The sequence below is a fragment of the Aythya ferina genome, assembly GCF_964211825.1.
Source record: "Aythya ferina genome assembly, chromosome: 2".
Taxonomy (NCBI): Eukaryota; Metazoa; Chordata; class Aves; order Anseriformes; family Anatidae; genus Aythya; species Aythya ferina.
This window is the reverse complement of record NC_140297.1, coordinates 60,543,260-60,564,074: the sequence shown is the minus strand read 5'-3', so window position 1 is coordinate 60,564,074 and position 20,815 is coordinate 60,543,260. Positions and strand designations below refer to the sequence as shown.

Genomic DNA, 20,815 nt, shown 5'->3' with positions numbered 1-20,815 from the left:
GTGCAGGCAGTCTAAAAACAACTACATCAGAAAGTTACAACCTAGAGAATTACCCTAGAGGGATGTACATTTTTAAATGGTATACATCCCAGAGACTTTAAATTTAATTTTAAAGTGATTATACATTAAAAAATACATTTACAACTCTAGCAAATAAAAGGTTTGTGTAACAGTGAATGTTCTCATTCCATGTGCTTTGCATATACTCAGTAGACAAAGAAAGACTGGGAATGAGCAATATTTCTCATTGTAAGCTGACAGAAGAACTTCATGAGTAACTGCACAATTTAGTTTAATTAAAAATTTGATCACAATTGCGTAAGTTGTGCAAAGCTGAAGTAGCACTATGGCACTTGGAACTGGAATACACCCTTTTCTAATTACTGGGGAAAAAAAAAAAGGAAAACAAATGCAAAACACCAAAACCAGAAATCTCTAAGTTACCACATATCTTCAAAATGTTATTGAAAATAAATTAAGATTTTTCAGAATTCAAGGCTACTTTTCATTTCAGAATCATACTTACTTTACACTTAAAAGAAAACTAAAACTACCATGGATGGTTTCCTATACCATATTCTTGAGATGCTAACTGCATTCTTCTTTAATGAAAAAAAATTAAATCTTCAATTCTCACTATATGTTCAAACACCTTTCTTCCAAGCTCTAGCAAAACAAGTTTTTAAACTGAATCCAAAGAAATGGAAAAACTCACAAATAAAAAAGTCCTTTTGATGGAGAAAGTTAATCTACAAACTGGAGAATGTTCAACTAAGCAACACAGTTTACATAAACTTTTAAAAAATACACCTTATTATACTAGTAGGAAGATAGTGAAAAACTAATGGGAGTCAAAAATTAATGAATTAATGGAAGAGTTTTTTTTTAAATACATGTTGAACAATGTAATTGACATATACATGCCATAGATTCCATAGATTCTGACACCAATAGCCAAAATACTTTAAAAAAAAAAAAAAATAAAATAAAATAAAATAAAATAAAATAAAATAAAATAAAATAAAATAAAATAAAATAAAATAAAATAAAATAAAACAAAATAAAACAAAATAAAACAAAATACAATAAACTTCAAAAGCTTTTCTTTTCCAGATAAGATAAGTAGACAAATATAAATAGGAATACTTGGAAGTTAAGGGGAGCAGAACTGAATTACTGAAAACAAAACACCTGTCTATGACACATGCATGCAGTGAAATACACAGTGTAGATGTACTTCAAGTTTGAGAAGCAAAGTAAATTTGCCATCACGTCAGCACAGGTCACACTCAGCACCGTCCTAAACTCCAGCCCCAAGTACAGGACTTCCAGCAGAAACCCTCCTGGACTGATATCCGAGGACACCACTCACACAAGTAACCTGCAGCTAATCTCTGTTGCTGACAGCGTGGAATTATTTACAAACAAGAGAACAAAAGGAAGGACTTGGACAGGCTGGAGAAGTGGGCTGACAAGAAACTCATGAAAATCCACAAGAGGACATGCAAAGTCCTGCACTTAGGTAGGAACAACCCTCGGCATCAGTACATGCTGGGGGCCACCCAGCTGGAAAGCAGACCCGTGAGTCAGCAATGTGCCCTTAATGCTAAGAAGGCTAGGGGTAGTCTTGCCTGCATTAGGCAAAGCATTGCCAGCAGGTCATGGGAGGGCAATCCTTCCCCTCTACTCAGCATTGGTGAGGCTGCACCTTGGAGTTCTGGGCCCTCAGTACATTGAGACGTGGACATACTGGAAAGAGTCCAAGGAAGGACCACCAAGATGATCAAGGGACTGGAGCACCTCTCCAATGAGGAAAGGCTGAGGAAACTGGGATTGTTCATCCTGTAGAAGGCTCAGGGGGTGTATTATCAATGTCTACAAACACCTGAAGGGAGAGTGTAAAGAAGCTGGAGCCAGGCTCTTTTCAGAGGTGCACAGTGCAAGGACCAGAGGCAGTGGGCACACACAGGAGCACCAGAGGTTCTGTCTGAACATCAGGAAGCACTTTTGTGCTGTGTGGGTGATGGAGAACTGGTGCAGGTTGCCCCAAAAGGTTGTGAAGTCTCCCTCCTTGGAGATCTTCAGAAGCCATCTGGATGTTGTCCTAGGCAAGCTGCTCTAGATAGTCTCCTGCTTGAGCAGGGGTTTGGACCAGATGGCCACCAGAGCTCCCTTCCAACCACAACCGTTCTGTAATTCTGTGCGAAGCATTTCCGTGCTGCATTACCAGCACAGCTTTGGCTTGTCTAAGCCAAAAATAACTAGACTTACAATTATAATTAAATGTCCCTGCTAGCTATAAGAGGATCCCATTTGTTCCAGAGAGGAAAACAAGATTATCCACTACTGCAGTACACTAGTCTTATTTTTCCCCTCCCTCTCCATCCAGTGACATTACCCACCTCTGCATATTTTCCTCTGTAGTTGCCCAAGCTGCGCTCCATTCGGCGCAGTCGCTGCAGTAGCTGTTCCTTGCTGAGGCTATCTGCATTTCCTGGGGCCTCCTCAGTCTCGCTTTCGATGTCAGAAGGTGGATCGAAGGTGGGACCGGCTGCATCCACGTCCAGCCGATTCAGGGAATCTCTTGAGGGCGTTCGTACCAGGGACTCTTTAGAAGAAGAGCGGAACAGGGACTCTTTTACTGGGCTTCGAAACAATGACTCCATGGAGGGCACACGGAGCTGAAGGCGCTGGGCGAAAGACTGAGTGTCACTTGGCTGCAAAAACCCAAAGCAAGGAGTTACTTGTGCGCTGCTTCGAGGCCGACGGGTACACTAACGCTGGGGAAACAGAGACAAGGCCATGGCCAAGGAACCACCGTTACCCAACAGCACCACAGAGGTGACACCAAAGAGCTACCACTCCCTTAGGAGAGTCATCTCCCTGTGCAGAAAAAACAGACATGCAGCTGCCAGGTGTGGGCAGTTTCAGATGGCAACTAAATTCAATAGACTACAGCTCTGATTTAAGCTCCTGGAAGAATCTGCTCCTGTGCAACCCCGTTAAAAAATGACTATGTAACTGAAATAAATAGTTGTATTTACTTTTGTCCCAAATTAAAAAAAAAAAAAAAAAAAAAGGATATAAATGTGACTCACTTCTTGATGTATTAAACAGAAGATTGTATTTATCTCAAAGATACAAAGATCTTTTCCTATGATTGAGAGAATAAATTTATTGTAAAAGTCCTTGTACAATAGTTCTAGCATGTATTCTTAAACAGTCCTTTTTTATTTTAAATGGCTTTACAGTTTTTACATAAAATGCAATTGTTGATTTATGCAACTAAAGTCCCTGTGCTGTACTAAAACAGAAGGGCCCATGCTATGGTAGCATACAGTGCTGGTGCTATGGAAGTGATTTTAAAGCACTACCCAATGATGTAGCCCATGCTGGAACTCGCATGCTGGGAAATGCTGCTAATCCCACTCTGGCAAATTGGACTTATTTCTGAGACGTATGAAAGGATAGCTTCCACCATTATCACAAGTGATGACTTTATTTTAAGATTATCAGTTCTTTTCCTTCAGTTAGAAATTACTATTTTTTCAATCTTAGTACCATCTTAAAACATACCAAAGTACTTGTCATCCATCCCTACTCCAGGAAGAAGGCACACACTGGGCATTTACGCTAAATTAGTAACATGGCAGTGAAATACAAAACGAAAACCCCATAGGTACCTGTGGGGAGGCTGGTTCACTTCCATTGTTTTCTGCAGATCTGGGAATTGGTTGCTTGGGTAAATTCTAGAGGAGGAAAAACAACAGTTAGAAGGAAGAGACTATAATGACTATCAGTCACTGACTCCTACAAACAGCATCTGTGTTTTTTTCTTGCCTGTGTTTTTAGTACTTTCTTTAAAAAGTTTATTATGATGTGTTCATGCAAACAAGCTAGTTTGTTAAATTCAAAACAGACTGCTGCAATATAGAGATCTACAAAGCAGCTATGTGTGCATGGATTAGTATGAGACATCTGCAAATACAGACATCTCCAACTTAATTATTCAAAATGATTATTTGTGTAACATTTACGCACAAATCAAAGGAACACCAGAAAAAGCCTAAATGATAGCAGGAAAAACAACACCAACAACAAACTGATGACCAGTGTTGTTTACAGCTGACATGAGGATCAGTGGAATCACATTATCTCCCTCTATTTAAGAACAGGGGGAGGGGAGAAACACTACCTGGATAAAAACACTGTTTAAGAGGTTTAGATGAAAAAGATAAAAACCTGTTGTTTAAGATTCCAAACATTCACAGGAAGAACATTAGGCTTTCAGAAAACACATCCTGTGCAAGACTAGACACATACAGTTTTCTGCACTCACAAATAAGGAGGGAAAAAAGTCAACTGAAAATAAGTTTTATTTTTATTATAGATTTCAGACATTCCTGTGCCCAGTCTGTCTGTCCTGCTTTGCCTATGCTCAGGTGCTTCCAAACCTGTACAGATCCAGTTTTCTAGTGCTTAAGCCAGGTCAGACTGATGTAGCAAAACACTAGAAAATATCTTGGATGCATTTTTTTCCAAGAAAAGCACTGAGATACAGACTAAGGAATTCAGTTAAAAGTGATGTACGTTTTTATTTTTAATCAAGACGTACCTTGAAATTCATATGCAATCTGTAAAATCGAAGGCTTGATATGGACTAAACTCAAGAAAGTATTAAAATAACACAGAAAGAAATCCAGACAGTTAAGGAAGCCAGAGAAACAAGCAGTCACCCATCCAGACTCAGATTAGGTAAAATGAGCAATTATGAACCATATAAGGAGTCTGTTTGGATTTGGAAATTTCATTTCACCTGGCTTGAGCAAACTGTGCATACTGTTTACATTCTGCACTACATTGTTGTGGTGGATTTAGTTCTAGTGGATTAAGAGCTCTTACTGGTTTTTAATCTAAAGCACTCCTACACTTTTATTCTGGGCTGCATTATTTGTTTTCATTTCTTAACTGGGAAGTTAACTGTAACAGTAATCCAAATAAAAACTATTTTCTGCTTTACAATTTGTAACAAGGCACCTGCTGCATTACAGTAGTGCTAACAAAGAAAGATGTACTTGACCAAGAACTGCAGACTTTCTACAAGCACATCTTTCAACAATCATGTATTCTGATTACCAGAAACAGAACAAAAGGGAACTGTTTAGGGTTTATATATCTAATTCACAAGGACAATTTAATAATATTTAAGACATTTTAGAACACAAGATTAATTAGATGTATTAAATCTAATAAGGTATTTATAAATACATAAAGCATGGATCCTATTTTTTTCAACTGTTAAGAACCCCAAAAATTAAAAAATGCCATCTCAAAACTAAAACTAATGCCACCACATTTAAAGTTTTCCTCTTCATTGTGCCGACATCTTTGCTTTCAGTCTATGTACACAAAAGTAGAGCCTAGATTTAGAATTACAATTTATTGCATTAGCAAATATACGAAGGACATGGTGGTTATATATAATACAAAACCTGGACCATCACACTTCTCTGCCTCCTGCAATTCTAACTCACTGCACTCTAGGGCAAAGGGTCATACGCTGGTGTCCAGAAAGTGAAAGGTAAGCATGAATACAGCTTGCTATATATAAGTATAGATTCAAGAGGCTTTGAGGAGCTTAAAAGCCCTAACCTTTCATAAGCCCTAAGAGTTGTTTCAGTGAAACTAGGAGCAAAGAGCACTGGCATCTTGAAAGTCTTAAAACCAGAAGAGTAACAGGCTTTCTGGAGACAAACAGAAGTCTTTCCTCCACTAACCATACACAACAACTGTATCTATATCCAGAGAGAAGCTACTTCTACAAGTATTAATAAAAAGGTTGCTTTCTGTTATTAAAATGTATAAACCAGAGCTCAAAATTAACAGGAACACATTATGGCATTCTAGCAACACTCCTGCTTCCTTACTTCTCTATTGCTGAAATTAAAACTAATTTAGCTCCTTATTTCTTTCTAAGGTAAAATAAATAAATAAATTAATGTGCCTAAAGAGCAAAAGCTAAAGTGTCTGTAGTTAAAAACACGTTATTGCTCTTCCTCCCTCCTCCTTCAAGTACTGCAAATTTGTGAGTAAGTTCTGGAAGGACGAAGAGGTTAGTATACATTTTCTTTCCTGTGTTTTTTTGTTTGTTTGTTTATTATTATTAATATTTGTATATAATTAGCACTTGTCTTCCTTATAAACTTCTGTCTCACTATTCTCTTCCTCCTGCCTCCCCCAAATCTTACTGTGAGAGGACAGCTCTAGAGTTTTGAAGAAGTTCAGAGAACAAAATCAGTTTTACAGGTAACATTATTAAATACACACTGGTAACACATTAACTATAATTCTCGCATTAGAATTATTTGCAGTTTATGCAGGTTTTTTTTAATAAAAATATGCGAGACAGTGACTCCAGTCACTGAAGTATATACTAAGGGAATACAAAGGCAACATAAGAACATTCACAGAAATGTGTTTTTTTCCAGAATGCGACTGTAATAGTGGTATTTTGCAGTATCATGAAAAACAGCCTATAAACGCTTACTGCTGTTCATGCAGAAAAAGCTTCATCTTATCTGTAGGACAGCAACTATTACTGGACCTTGAATATGATAAATACCTAAACTAAGATAAATAAATCTAGCTACTATTTCAAAACTACAGATGTCAGCACAGCCTGAATGTCCACTTTGCTCCTCATCAAAAAGCTCAACCTCAAGAACAGGAGGACTGGCTGAACTAGTACTGAATCTGTGCTCGGAGGTAGCAAGCACAGCCCAACATATGAAGACTTTCCACAGATCACCTTTTTAAGCAGTTTCAGCCCAATTTTGCTTAGCCTGAGACACAATCCCAGAATGATGTGTTACACTATGCCTATTTCCTTATCAAATTTCTATCCTGTTATAGCTTTCAGTGTCTTTTCATTTTCAGCCTCTGCATGACCAGCAAAAAAGGCACTTGCTAAATTTTAAAAAAATAAGGTAATCGTGAGTTGAGGATGACTTGGGACTCTAAAATTCAAATACTGTTTTGAATCATTACGTGCTCAGGAATGTCATGGCTCAGAAGCACATGAAAGATGCCATCCCAGTTCTGTGGCAATACTCAGAATAACACAGCTTTGCATGTGCATGCTAGAAATGGGAAGGCTGCTTTCCTCCCTATATCTGCTTCTTTTTCCCCACTCCCCTTGTTCTCTTCTCACTGAGATTCTCCACATGTACACTATGCAAACATTTCCAGACAATGAAATGTATATGTTTAAAATGAAATCTAACAAGAATGAAGAGACATTCGAGTCTTGTAATAAGGGCAGACAGGTTACCAATTAGAAGTAGCCAAATTTCAGTGCCTATGTATGATAATAATTTCCTGCTACCTACTAGTAGTAAGTGACATGAGGCTTTCACTGTAAACAGCAAAAGACACGTAATTTTTAAGCAGAGAAACTAATCTCAGTGCTTGTCATATCCATTTATCTTGAAATAGACACAGACATACATAAAATGAAGAGGAAGACTTTCAATGGCTTTAATGAATTCTAAGCAACAAGTGTACAAAATTGTGCAACAATTACTTGAAATTTGGGTAAAGTAGGGTTACCGGTGTAACAGAAAACGTGTTAATTTGTTGTGTTACAATAAATTCACATCATACAGCACACCAGCCAGGAGCTATCGGGAACTACCTCTGTGAAATTTAGTGCAGTGTTAGCAACAGGGTAGTTAAGATGCCTTTGTGAGAACAAGCCACAAGCAACACTAGGTTTGCCTTCTAGTACAGTACTCTCCTCCCCCTGCTAAAGGCATCGCTAAGGGGGGTGGGAGGACTCACCACACCGTCACTCTGTGGCTTAGGTTGTTTGGTGGGATCCAAAGCAAAGATAGTATACTCAGAGAGAAAAGCAGGTTCTGCTATCATCCCGGCTAGCAGCTGTCATTCAATGCAAAAAGTAGGAAAACAAAAATAAATCAAGTAACAAGGTAAAAAACGTTGCAATATTCTACTAAATTTTTCCACACATTTAAAAACATCATAAAAAGGAGACAACAGACACTGGTAAAGGCAGGACATGAACAGAAAATATGCATTAGATCACTAACTTCAGAACAACCAAAATACAGTTTTGATCATTTAGAAGTATAAGAAACATACAATTTTTGAAAAGTATCCTAGTCAAGCCCAAAACAGAGTGTTTCAGACACTGGCACTGATGATTTTAAGCTTCCGTGGATGACTTGTCTTCTGATACCACTTAGTCCTCTTTGCTCACAAAGTTGTGCATGAAAAGCTCGTTCCATCAGTATTTCAGTTACAAGCAATATAAATTTCATGATTTGTTTTCTCTACCACTGCTCTTATACAGTGGAATCCTAACCATATACAAAAACAAACAAACAAACAAACAAAACACGTTCCTTACAGAATTATTTGTAGTACTAGCAGACTACTGCTTTACAAAAAAAACAAAACCAACCTTGAACTGATTTAACCATTTGTATCATGTCAGTATAGGAGAAGAGATTTAAATTCCATGAACAGAAAGAGATACTGGAATAGGACATATACATTTAATGTAATGCAACTTAATGGTGTAACAGGTTTCAAAAGCATTCCTTTTCCATAATTCTACATACATACAGAAGTTTACTGCTCAACTTTCTTACAAGCTGAGATCTCAGAATTTTGTTGTTTGTTGACTGAAACAAAACATGATATGTTTTTTTCCATTCACATCATTTCAGAACAATTTTGTTTTATTTAAAGTTACTAATAGTATTTTAGGAATCAATTCTATTACTAAAAAGTTAGGGTTTGATTTTTTTTTTCAACTGCTATATTAATTCCAGTGCTCTAGTACAAGCCCTCAAATTCAGAGGAAAAATATTTTCCCGTGTAAGATCCAGAATGCTACATGACTTGCAATTTTTGTATAGCAAAAACTTTTAGAAAATGTTTTAGAATGTGGAATGCCTGGACCTGGAGGGCAGAGCTGCTTCATTTTGTACACACACTTCTGAAAAGATATATGCCAGAAAAAGAAATGGCGAATACTATGTGTAATCACACAGCAGCAATGCTACAAGCAAGACTGATAATCTCATGAATTACAAGTATGTACATTCTCAAGAACAAATAAAATGATGATGAAATCTTTAAGTCAAAGAATATCTTGTACGTTTAGACAACACCAGTTAATATGATGAAACAACATTTCCAAAACACTCCTACATGTATCCAAGCAAATGCTATTAACCAAAGGATTATAAACATTTTCAAAATGTAACCTATCTTAAGCTTAGATGAGTCACTTTCAAAACATGACTGCATAGAACTTCAGGAACCACAGAGAGTTCAAATTACCACTTCATAGATATGGTAGGCTAATGTTTGCTTCTCAGAATATTAAGCACTGAAATTTCATCATAAAATTATTTTGCTTAATTCAAACTCCTTGCATTACCCAAACAACTTGCGTTAAAAAGATTTCCTATTCATCTCCAACAAATTATTCTACATTTGAAATTAAAAACAAATTCAGACAGTGAGTATGTTCAGCTTCTGTGAATTGTTGTTTTCCATCATCCCCTCCAGTCCATGACCACATAAGCATAACAAAGTTCTAGCAGGAGGCTTACCTAGTAATCTTACACAAAAGCCTCACCTAACACCATCCTGCCCCAAATAAAAAGCAAAACCCCCTAACCTTACCAGCAATGCAACAAAGAAGCTTAAGCAATGGAGGGAGTTAAATTCACTCCAACTACTCAGAAGACAATTGACAGGGAGCATATGCAACTCCTCCGTGGCAAGATCAGCAGAACCAAGCTATCAGCTTCTGCAAAGCCTATGATACCTCAACACACAATAATTACGTTTTTAAGAAATAAAAAAGCTTATAAATATTAATTTATGCCATACTGATTGAGCTTGCAAGCACACCACTCTAGGGTCTCTATTGCAACTAATAGTTTACACAAACAGTAGAAAGCAATTAACACTACTGTTGCGTTCCACAAATGTTAATCGGAAGCCTGAGGCAAGGATGTCACTAAATCATCTCAGCTTCACCTCCCTGTTGTTTCAGTCTACTGCAAAAAAGACAAGGGTAGCATAAAAGGGAAAGAGGCAACCCTGCAAACACAGGTAGAAGACAATAATAGTGTTCGAGGCACCAGTAGTTAAGAGTTACCCAAGAGTTGAGTTTCACACTTCAAACAGCTATCAAAGGCAGAATACACTTAATCATGGTCCAAGAATGTTATTTCCTTAGAACTGGCTGTATCTTCTTATTAGAGAACTCATCCTCCATTCTCAGATATTGGGTGCCCAACAGTGAAAACATTTAAGTACTCGCTCATAGCATTTTTGTTACTCCAGCAGCTCATTGTCTGCTTTGTTCTTACAGCTATATTATAGGCAGTGCTGTTGAATAAGTCTTATAATTACAACACCTAGTACTTTCCAAAAATATATATCCCATTTTTATCTGCACTTTTCTTTTTTTTTCATTAACTCTTGAGCATGGCTTTAATATGAGCTGTCGACTTCTTCTTTTGTTTTGTTTTTGTGGAAGTCACTGAAAATTATTCACCTATGCCTGGAAAAAAGGCAAGAAAAAATAGTCTTCCAAAATTAAACACTTGTAAATATTGCCACAATGAATTTTTGTACTTCAGGGGATCGCTCTGAATGACTTATGATTAATAATCACATAATGTTGCGAACCAGTTGATGTGCTTAATGTAACTAGACAAGTTGGGAATCCAGTTGGGCTGAAGCATCCTGCAAACATGCAGAATGTGCAGACCTGTAATTAATGCTATAACTAGCCTTCTCTAATCCTCTGAACACCATCAAATCACATTTGAAAGCTTTTTAGAGAAATCCTACTAAAATCTTTCAGAATTTTATGCTTCAGACATGCTCTAGGGTAAATTAACTCTGTCCCATACTGACCTTTACCTCAGGCACCAAATTAAAACTGTGATGTTGCTGGTCTTTTAGCGCAATATAGAATTACTCTGTTTTTGCAAATACAATCCTACTCACCAACAACAAACATTTCCACCTTTGAGAAAAAGTTACAAAAAGGTAAATTAGATAATGAAACCTGGGATCAGATGACGATACATTTCTTTAAGTATTCTTAAAGAACAATAGTTCTTTTGAAATAATCTCTGTTCAGAATTCTGGAAATACAGTCTCTGGAGCCCTCATGTCTGGCCTCAGTTAAGTTGCCTTAACTTGTTCTTTATGAACTTCCTGAACCCCAGAATGAAACGCTTTTGTACTGTTTTTGCTATTCCTCTCTGAAGAACTACCATGCTCAAATATTCCTTTACTCTGATGAATGGGATATGTAGGCCAAAGTAGTTCTGAATGCTGGATCAAATGACTTCCTTAGCAGGCTGTGAAATAAATGCAGAATTTAACAGGGATTATAGTGCTAACAAGTACCCTTGCTCTGAAGGGGGGGGACTAGTTGATTTAATGCATATTACATATATACAACGCTTGCTTGATTACCAGTGGCAGTAATTATTCCCTTTCAGAAAAAGGAAGAGAACCAGTGGTTCCATGTTTCAGATTATCCTGTTATTACACAAACTTGTACTTCGCTAACTGTATGAATTTGCATCACGGCACATGTTCATTTCTAATGTTAATGCTTAAATGCTTCTCTAATTGTATGTGTACCGTTTTTCCATGTTGTGTACATGCACAGTAAAACAGAAGGAAAGGGATTATACTACAAGCTTGTTGAAGAGGTAAACCAGTATTTATTTATTGACCTAGTTCAAGGAGCTAAGGATGTCAGCTATTAGGCTAATGGTTTAGTTTCATCTCCTAATAAGAAAGATAACTCATTCCTCCACAGTTTAAAAAAAAAAAAGTCCATCCCACCCCCAAATTTGCCAGATTGTGGGGAACGTCAGAAAAGCTGTAAAAAAAAAAACAACAAAAAAAAAAAAACAGTAATTTGCTGATCTATTTTATAGAAGGTTCATGCAATCTTTAACAATCTTTTCATGCTTCATCCCTCTTACATTTATGGTATTAAAATACTGGCAAAAGAACTCAAAAGTTCAAGACTTTTCTCTGCAATTAAAAAAAGTCCCAGAACCTGAGGGCACAGAACTGCATTTTCAGGATGAGTTAATACATAAATCCAACGATTCTTTCCTGGTTTGTTATTTTGATAAGCAACCTAAATAAACCTGTGTATGCATCAAGAATTATAAAAAAGTCAAGCTTTAGATAAGAACTAGACAGACTCCAAAATTCAGTTTTAAATATGCATGTCAGAAATAAAAAAAAAAATAAAAAAATCAGATACATCTGAATTACTGCTACCCCCTGGATGGGAGTATCTATTTAGAAGTACCTCAGAGTGGATGAATAAATCAAAGATGCAGCATTAACAAAGGTAGAAGACAACTTATTTCCAGCTTTGCTTGTCCTGATTTATTAGCCAATGCTGGAAAGATACTTCAATTAAATTTGAAACAGTCAATTTTCAGTACTAAAGTAAGACTAAAAAGTACATTGCTAGTTTATCTTTAGCTCTAAGAAAAGCTACATATACAGTACTCTGACACACTTCCATAACACTTGTGAGGATGTGAGTGATATTTGGACCTGAATAAGTGCCAGGTCATCCACATCAAGGTATCAGCTGTTCCCTCTCAGTTCATGGCTCAGAACTAGCTTTGTTATTTTCTGCACGTGGTCCTGACTTGTAAAAATAACTATACTAAACCAGAAGAAAATTTTGAACTTCTAGGAATGATACTGAATATGATACATTTTCCCTCAAATTCTGTTCAAGAGTCAATGAAATAAACTGAAATTTGAAAACCAAACACTATTCTTCCCTGGAAAAGGCTAGAAGTAACAACAATTAAGTTTTAATCATCCAGAGCTGTTTCAAATGACACCAAGGCCAACTCAGAAGGTATCTGATACACAAACTGCTTGAAGTAGTTTTTATGTAAGTATCAATGATTTTATTTTACACTAAAGCCGTATTTTACAGGCTACTTGCAAGAACAGAATACAGAACTAGACAGAATTCTGCTTTTTCCTTATACACACACAAAAAATAAATAAATACATGAGCTTCTCCATAGCACTGCTTCTGTGGAGATCCTGGAGATCCACAGCTTCATTAAAATAGAAGCTGAAGAAGAAAGCAGGCAGGAATAAAAGAAATTTATGCCAGTGTTCCATGAATGAAGCACATAAGTTTTTCAAAATCCCCAAACATTCTGTTAAAAAATATATATTTTTTAGAATATAAAGCAAAAAGGTTTTCCTGCATGTTTTATTATAACTCTTTGATCAGATTAATATTGTCTATTACAAATGTAATTTTTTATTCTAAAAATATTGTAAGTGTTGAGTTTAAATCAAAGCTTTTACACATTTTAATATTAACATTAAAAATATTAAAGTATGGATTTATTAAAGTCACACTAAAATGTAATAAGCCAGAGGGAGAAGATGTATACAAGAATTATGAAATACCGTACAGTTCTATTTGTTTAAGTTTCCTACACCAAAATGGTTAGCAAATATTCATGTACTACAGAAACATTTCAGTATATGTTATTCTTCAAAACCATTCTCAGTACATTAAACGTTGTCCAGCTTTAGTTCGTTGTAACACCATTGCCAACTGTACATAAAAACATATGTATGATCAAACAAAAACAATGTTTTAAAAAGTGTTCCCCTTTCATATAATTGGGGCATGTATTTTCAGAGATAGTATATAATATCTTTTATAAGTATCATAAATACTGCCACCAAACTGAGTTTTACTGAAATACAATCCAACAACTACATTTCAAGGATGATTTGCTTTTAACCAGTCTTTACACTTGAGGAATATTTGGAGAAAGAAGCTTTCATGTCTTGATGATGTAAATTTATCTTTATTTTAGTAAAACTTTCCATTTGACGTGAAACTAGCTCTTACTAAAAAGCAGAGATTTTCACTCCCTTCGCATCTTCGCTACTTTCTGAATTTTAATTACAGAATGTGTTTCGTAAGTAAAATTCTCCTAACAGTTCCCCATGCCAGGGGATAACTGTAAATCTGAGGTCACTTTAGCACTCTGTTTTCATTCTTAATCTTATTTCTCCATCTCTCTCTCTCTCTGATCATTCCAAGTGTAACCACTGTATTTAGAGCATGATAATGTTCTTCCAACATTACTTGGCATGTCTTGTGGGGAATTCTTTGCTTCTCCTGTTTGTCTGGAAAAGCAGACAGGAAAAAACAGATTGGGGCAGTATAAATTTAATGAAGCACTAAAAGATAAAAATCAACAGAAATGAAGACGACTGCAGAAACATTGACACATATAGGTAACATCAGTAGAGCCCAACAATTATTTTTTTTTAATATTATGTTAGCAGAACGGTGAGGAGAGGTAGCATTTTTTTTATTAAATCAACTAAAAAATAAGGTAAGCTTTCGGGGATACAAATCTTCAAATCTGGAATAAAAGCAACCATCCTTAAAATTAAATACAAGTCTTTTTTTTTAAAAAAAAAAAAAAAAAAACAGAACTACTCTGAGTTTGACTCAATGTGGGAGTTGTATTTGAGCAGAAAAGCAGTTGGTACTTGTGTAAGTTGTAATACTCCTCATCCCTTTTATTAATCTTTTCCTTTAATCATTTCCCACTGAAGAGAGGAAGATTTTCTTCATTGAGGCGTAGGCAGTGTCAAGCCAATGAGACTAAAACCAATGAACCAGTCACACAGACGAACGTCACTGTCTCAGAGCTACATTATCTCATATTCCACTAAGCTTTTGCTGCTTAGAAGCGTCTGAACACCTTGGCTAAATCATTCCTTTAACTTTTATCACATTCATGTGGCAGCACGTAACTTCTGCATTTAGAAAAGACATGCAAGTTGCTTTTTCTGGGGAAAAAAAAAAGACAATGCAAGCTCTCCTTTCTAAAGCAGTTAATTTATCACAGATGATGCTGCTTGCCAACATTAACAGAGCATCAGTTAATAGAAAGCCTCTCTCCAGGGACAAAAAGAAGTCATTTTATACAACACTACATGAACAACAACAAAAAAAAAAATAATTCATTAGAAAACTGAATATTGCATTTCTAAAGAAAAAAAAAAAAACACAACACAAGATAGCTTTCCTTTTGTTTCTATTACCAGTGAAGGAATCAAAATTGCCAAGCTGTAATCACTGGTAGTGTTCATAGTAATCTAAGGATGGGCCCATTGCAAGAAAACAAATACTTTATATATACATGTATATATAGCCTGCCTCAACTTACCTCTACAGCTAATAGGACTCGTCCAACTTGTCAAACAAAAGAGGCAGGAAAAACAAAGTTAATCTCTCTGAATGTAACTTCTGTCCCAGTATTTTACTGAATCTAGTTCAGCAGAAAGATTTTTAAACCTGGAGAAGGATTTAAAAGGTGTCAATGTAGGGCTTTAAAGGTCTGTTTCACTAATATGAAACACTCCGGGATTTCACCTACAAATTAGAATCATAGAATATCCTGAGTTGGAAGGGACCCATAAGGATCACTGAGCCCAACTCCTGGCACCACACATGTCTACCCAAATTTGAGACCATGTGACTAAGTGCACAGTCCAAACGCTTTTTAAATTCAGACAGGCTTGGTACAGTGACTGCTTCCCTGGGGAGCCTGTTCGAGTGCATGACCACCCTCTCGGTGAAGAACCTCTTCCTGATGCCCAGCCTAAACCTCTCCTGCCTCAGCTTGACACCATTCCTGCAGGTCCTATCATTGGTGATATGACTGATTAGACTATTCTTATGTGTAATGCACAGGAAATAGAGAGAATGAGGAACAACAACAACAAAAAAAAAGGCATTAATCAAGGAAGCAAAGTCAGATTATTTTTCTTCTTAATGAAGCGTTAAAGCTTAAAAATACAGAAAATGAGTTTTCAGCTGACCTCTTTGTCTGGTGTTAAGGAGCTTTCGTCATTCTGATCTGTAAACGAAGATGTTCTGCTTCTTTTGTCAGTCGGTGGAGGGGACTTGGAAGGGGCCTACACAGAGATCACATACCAACAATATTCAGAACTAATTCTTCCATATCATAATTTATTTTAACATTGACTAACTGTAACTTGTCAGTGAAGCCCGGGGTAGATCTTCCTTTTAAAGAAGCCACAATCAGTTTCACATACTGTCTGTGAGGAGTTCTACCTCAATGCAAAGTCTCCAGAGCAGAAAATACCATGAAACAGCCACAAGAGCATGCAACAAAATTATGCTATTATCTTATAATATTATTAAGCTATTTTGATCACTTGTGACCATCATCCTCCTGGTCCAAATTTGAAACTCAAACTTCATAATACCTTAGCATTTTAATACTTGTTTTAAATATTAAAGATTAAGGCTTCAAAGTTTTGCAAATTGACAGGCAGTTGATCATTTAAATAAGGAGTACCATCTCATTCCTTTAAGGAATTGATTTTAAAAAACAATAGTCAAAATAAAATAGAATTTAAGCGAAGCAAAAGGGCAGCAGAAGAACATGACACATTTTAAAACATCAACACAAATTTGTTGTTCCTGTTAACACTAAACATCTATTCAAAGAAATTTCACAACCCCATACTGAGCAAGGCTACAACAAGCCAAGCTGACCCAACCCAAATGTAGCTTGCCAGCCTCATGCTTCTAAATCCACATATAAAACTTCAGTACACATGTAGTGAACATTAAAAGATCAGCAAGTTTTACATAAAAAGAAATTAAGACCTCTCCTTAAGTATATGCTACAACATAACCAGAACTAATAAAGTGTTGCCATAAAAAATAAAAATCAGAACATCTCCTGCACTTTGTTGCAGTACCATCATTTAGGTTGTGTATGTGAATCACACATACACAAAATACTGCCTCACAAAATACTAGTCTCAAGACCATGACTGAGCTGACTAAAACATAAATGACAGTGCATTAGTCCACTGAAGAGATATTACCCCTAAAAACGTCAGTCTTCTAGAGAAAGAACAGAAGACGTGGCTAAAGCCTATAGGTATGTTTTGCCAGATTTGGATAGTAATTAATTAAGTCTGGTATCATAGGAAATACATGGTTATACCAAAGTCAGTGACAGTTTACAGGCCAGACCAAACAGAGAGAAAGTTTCTTCCTGACAACGTGACTCTTCTTAAGTCAGACACCCAGCTTAGTACTGGATAACCAGGCCAGCTCTGTATCTTGCTGAAGAGTTTTGCTCCAGAAGTATCCGTACAGCCTGAACAACGACAACACCCTGCTCGCCCCAGTAGCCTGCTCTCCTTTTCTGCTCGCCCTCTAACTTAAGGTCAGCCATTTACAGTGGGGGGACTTCTAGCCCTCACCATACAGAACGAAAAAGGTTTCCAAGTGTCCATCAACACTTCAATACTGGATGGGGCATGAAGGCCTCTCTTCACTCTGCCCTTAATGCCCTTAACCACTGCACTCAGGCCTCCAGAGGCTTCAGAGCCATTTCAGAGGCACCGTGCTGGGCAGCGGGCACAGTCATTGCTCCTGGGTAACGACCAGCACAGTTCCGAAACTGGAGGCGGGCAGGGCAGGGGAGCCCACACAGCCGCCCGGAACTGCAGGGGCAGCTTTTTCTCCCCATCAGCAGTTACAAACTGCTGTGTCTGTCCTTCATCAGGCAGGGGGAGAGTGCAGGCTGTCAGAGTCAGAGAGGGGACATCAGTTCGCCAACAGCCCATGCGGAAAGGGGGGGTCCACAGAGGCCTCCTCAGAATGAGTGTTACCTTCATGTTACGCTTGGAGAGATGCTACCCCTGGATTTATCGCTCTTAGGCTGGTAAATTTAGCCTCGGACACTGCAAGCCAGAGTACAAATGGCAAGTTTTGTGTCCTAGAGAGAGGTTATTAATAACGGAGAGAGGGTATGGTAAGCAAAGCCCCCCTGTGACGGGGCATAGGAAAGAGCAAAAATGAACGCAAGTAAAAGTCTCACAGAGCTAATAAGTGCCGAATGCCTGTAAAACTTGGGCTGAAAATGCTTTGATAGGAAGCAGCTGATGGTCAGGTGGTGACAGCGCACCCAATAAACTGAACGCAGCTTATTTACGTGTCCGCTACGAGGACGGGAACAGAAGTCTATTCAGTATATTCCACGCTCTTTGCGGACAGCGATGCATTTTAGACCTCAAAACCCTCTCCCTCCTTCCTCGTTTACAGAAGCTATTTGGAAACGCGACACGGGGAGCGAGCAGCGTGCCCTGTTTCGCTTGTAAGCCCAAATCCAACACCACTTTCCTCCTAACAGCACCAAGCGACAGAAAACCACCGCATTCCACCCAAAAGCCAAAAACCTGCTCTCGTTTCCTTGCTCCGCCCCAGCGCAGCGGCCTGGGCAGCGTCGCACACGGCGAGCCCCGGTGCCGGGCACCTGCCAGCGCCCACCCCCCGCGCCCCAGAGGGGAAACAAAGCCCAACGCACCCCCTCCGCGGCGCCCTGCGGCTGCAGGGGGGCGGCGCGGCGCGGCGGCGCCTGCTCCTCGCTGATCTTCTGCTTCAGCTTCTTGAACATGGCGGCGCGGCCTTCCTCCCCCCGCCGCCCCCTCCTCCTCCTCCTCCTCCCGGCCCCCTCCCCGCAGCAGGTGAGCGGCGGCGCTGCTGCGCCTGCGCGGCCGACGTGGAGCCCCGGCAGCCCGCTCGCTACGGGGCGAGGCGAGGCACAAAACGCCCTCCTCACGGCTTCGCCCTCACGGCGCCGCCCCGCCGTGGAGGGGGCGGCTCATGGTGCTGCGCCCTGCAGGCCTGGCTCGGCACGGCGCTGCTAATTGGTGTATGAACCCAATTATCAACCCAGTTATAAGAGTTATGAGAATTATGAGGGTTGCTGTGTATCCCCGTGATACCACACAGAGGCCAGAAATGCATGATCGTATTCGCGAGAAATGCTGAGCCGCGAGCTTCTGTACTGCACGGCAACGTATTGGGAAGAATGCATTTGGTAGCCGCGGACTTACAGAAATGTTTTCACAGAAATACACTGCTGCCATCTTCAAATCATTTGAGATATATATATATATATATATATATATATATGTACATTGATCCCCCAAAATAAGTAAGAGGGAAGGAAGGAAGGAAGGAAGGAAGGAAGGAAGGAAGGAAGGAAGGAAGGAAGGAAGGAAGGAAGGAAGGAAGGAAGGAAGGAAGGAAGGAAGGAAGGAAAGAGAAAAAGAAAGAATAAAAATAAACTTTTTCATAATTTTTTGCTACATGTAAGAAGAAAAATTACTTTTCAGTCTGTTTAGCTGTAGATAAACAGAGACTGGTTGCGATGCTTTTCTATGGGTGGACTTGGTAAGGGCGGTATACGGAAGAGTCTCCAGGACTAGGAGGGCAAAAATACCTGAAGAGCATTCCACAAGGAAATAAGATAATGTGGGTGATTAAGTTTACTGCTGCTATAAAAAACAAAAACGCTCTACTTCAGTCAGTCTCTGTTCCATGTAGATATGACATGTCCAGGATGGCTGGACAATTCTCAGATTAGCAAGCGAGAGACCCTCCCAGCATATCTGTGAGTCTCTCATACCTAGGTGCTCTGTGCTGGCTCACATTCTCTTCAGCGTCTGTAATTAAACTCTAATTTCAAATCCAAGTCACTAAATGCAGCGTGTGAACTTCATAGCTAGATGCATGTTAAAAGGAAGCTAGTTCTTACAGCTATCAGATAAAAAGGCAAAGCTTGTAGCTGCTTTTTATCTTGTAGAGTATTATTATTCTAGTGGATTATCTGAAAAGTCATATCAATGGGGCAAGAAAAGTATTTCTTCCTTTCTCTCAATGTTCCTTCCACTGCATCTTCTACTACTCCTGCCACTGCTTTCCCTTACTTTTGTCAGGTTTCTTCTTTACATTTTTTTTTTAGTCATTTATAGCTTTGTTCATTCTGTCATAAAATATCTTCAACGCAAAAGAAAGCTCTGTATTGTTTCCTTGGAATATGTAAAGTCAGTATGTTCTGAATATACATCTTTCAAATTTTGAAGGTATATATGACAATTCCTAAAACACTTTTTTAAGCCTTCAAATTTTGTAGTGCCTGGACAAGTTTGATTAAAACATATTGCAATACATAAAGAATTTGCTCCGAACTCAGCAGAAGTCCTGCGGGAACTGTCTGAAACCACATTAATTCCTGTTCCTTTTGTGCGACAAAGTCCCTTATTTAACTGAATAGTACTTTGTTTCTAGAAGAGCGATCTGATTTTAATAGATCTTTCTAGTGTGTGAAGTTAACAATAATAATTGAAAGTGAAGGTTTGCCTTTCCTTTTTCATCTTCCTTCAGTACACCAGTTAACACAGACCAAATAACGGTTCTTTGACATTGAGCTGTCTGTGAAAGATAAATGTATTTCTGCAAACATTTCTGGTATGGTTGATATTTAAGAATAAAGGTCTGTTCCCAATTGAATCAGTAGCAGTTGTAAATGTATCTCCGTGGGAATGGGAACAAAGCATTAAAGTAAAATTCTGCATTTTCATAGCAGTCTAGACTTCTCTAATTGTCAGCGACAGTAGCCTGCACATCCCTGAAGTCCCGTTCCTCACCTTGTGCTCAGGCCAGTGCTTGTCAGACCTTTCCCTCCATTACTGCTGCATGTCGATCTTGCAGAAAACTAAACTGACAAAAGAGCAAATAATTTTCTGCTGACTTACTGTACTGAGTCCCCCACGTACAGAAGCTGCTGCAGGAGAGACGGAGGCAGCCAGAAGCTAGCTAGGT

At 38.3% G+C, this 20,815-nt stretch overlaps 1 protein-coding gene across 9 annotated transcripts in view; it reads right to left on the bottom strand.

The window, feature by feature from the left end:
- The window catches only part of GOLGA4 (golgin A4), a 71,211-nt gene that overhangs the window by 44,558 nt on the left and 5,838 nt on the right, over nucleotides 1-20,815 (bottom strand). For 5 of the 9 annotated variants that reach the window (XM_084510793.1, XM_084510794.1, XM_084510795.1 and 2 more), the window contains exons 1-5: nucleotides 18,513-18,641; nucleotides 15,982-16,077; nucleotides 7,840-7,938; nucleotides 3,684-3,749; nucleotides 2,403-2,717 (exon numbers count right to left, since the gene is read on the bottom strand). In XM_084510793.1, coding sequence (XP_084366919.1) covers nucleotides 2,403-2,717; nucleotides 3,684-3,749; nucleotides 7,840-7,938; nucleotides 15,982-16,077; nucleotides 18,513-18,602 — 666 coding nt within the window. In that variant the 5' untranslated portion in view covers nucleotides 18,603-18,641. Of the gene's footprint in view, nucleotides 1-2,402; nucleotides 2,718-3,683; nucleotides 3,750-7,839; nucleotides 7,939-15,981; nucleotides 16,078-18,512; nucleotides 18,642-20,815 lie in introns of those variants that run through there. The other 4 variants (XM_084510800.1, XM_084510798.1, XM_084510801.1 and 1 more) reach the window with 4 other exon arrangements.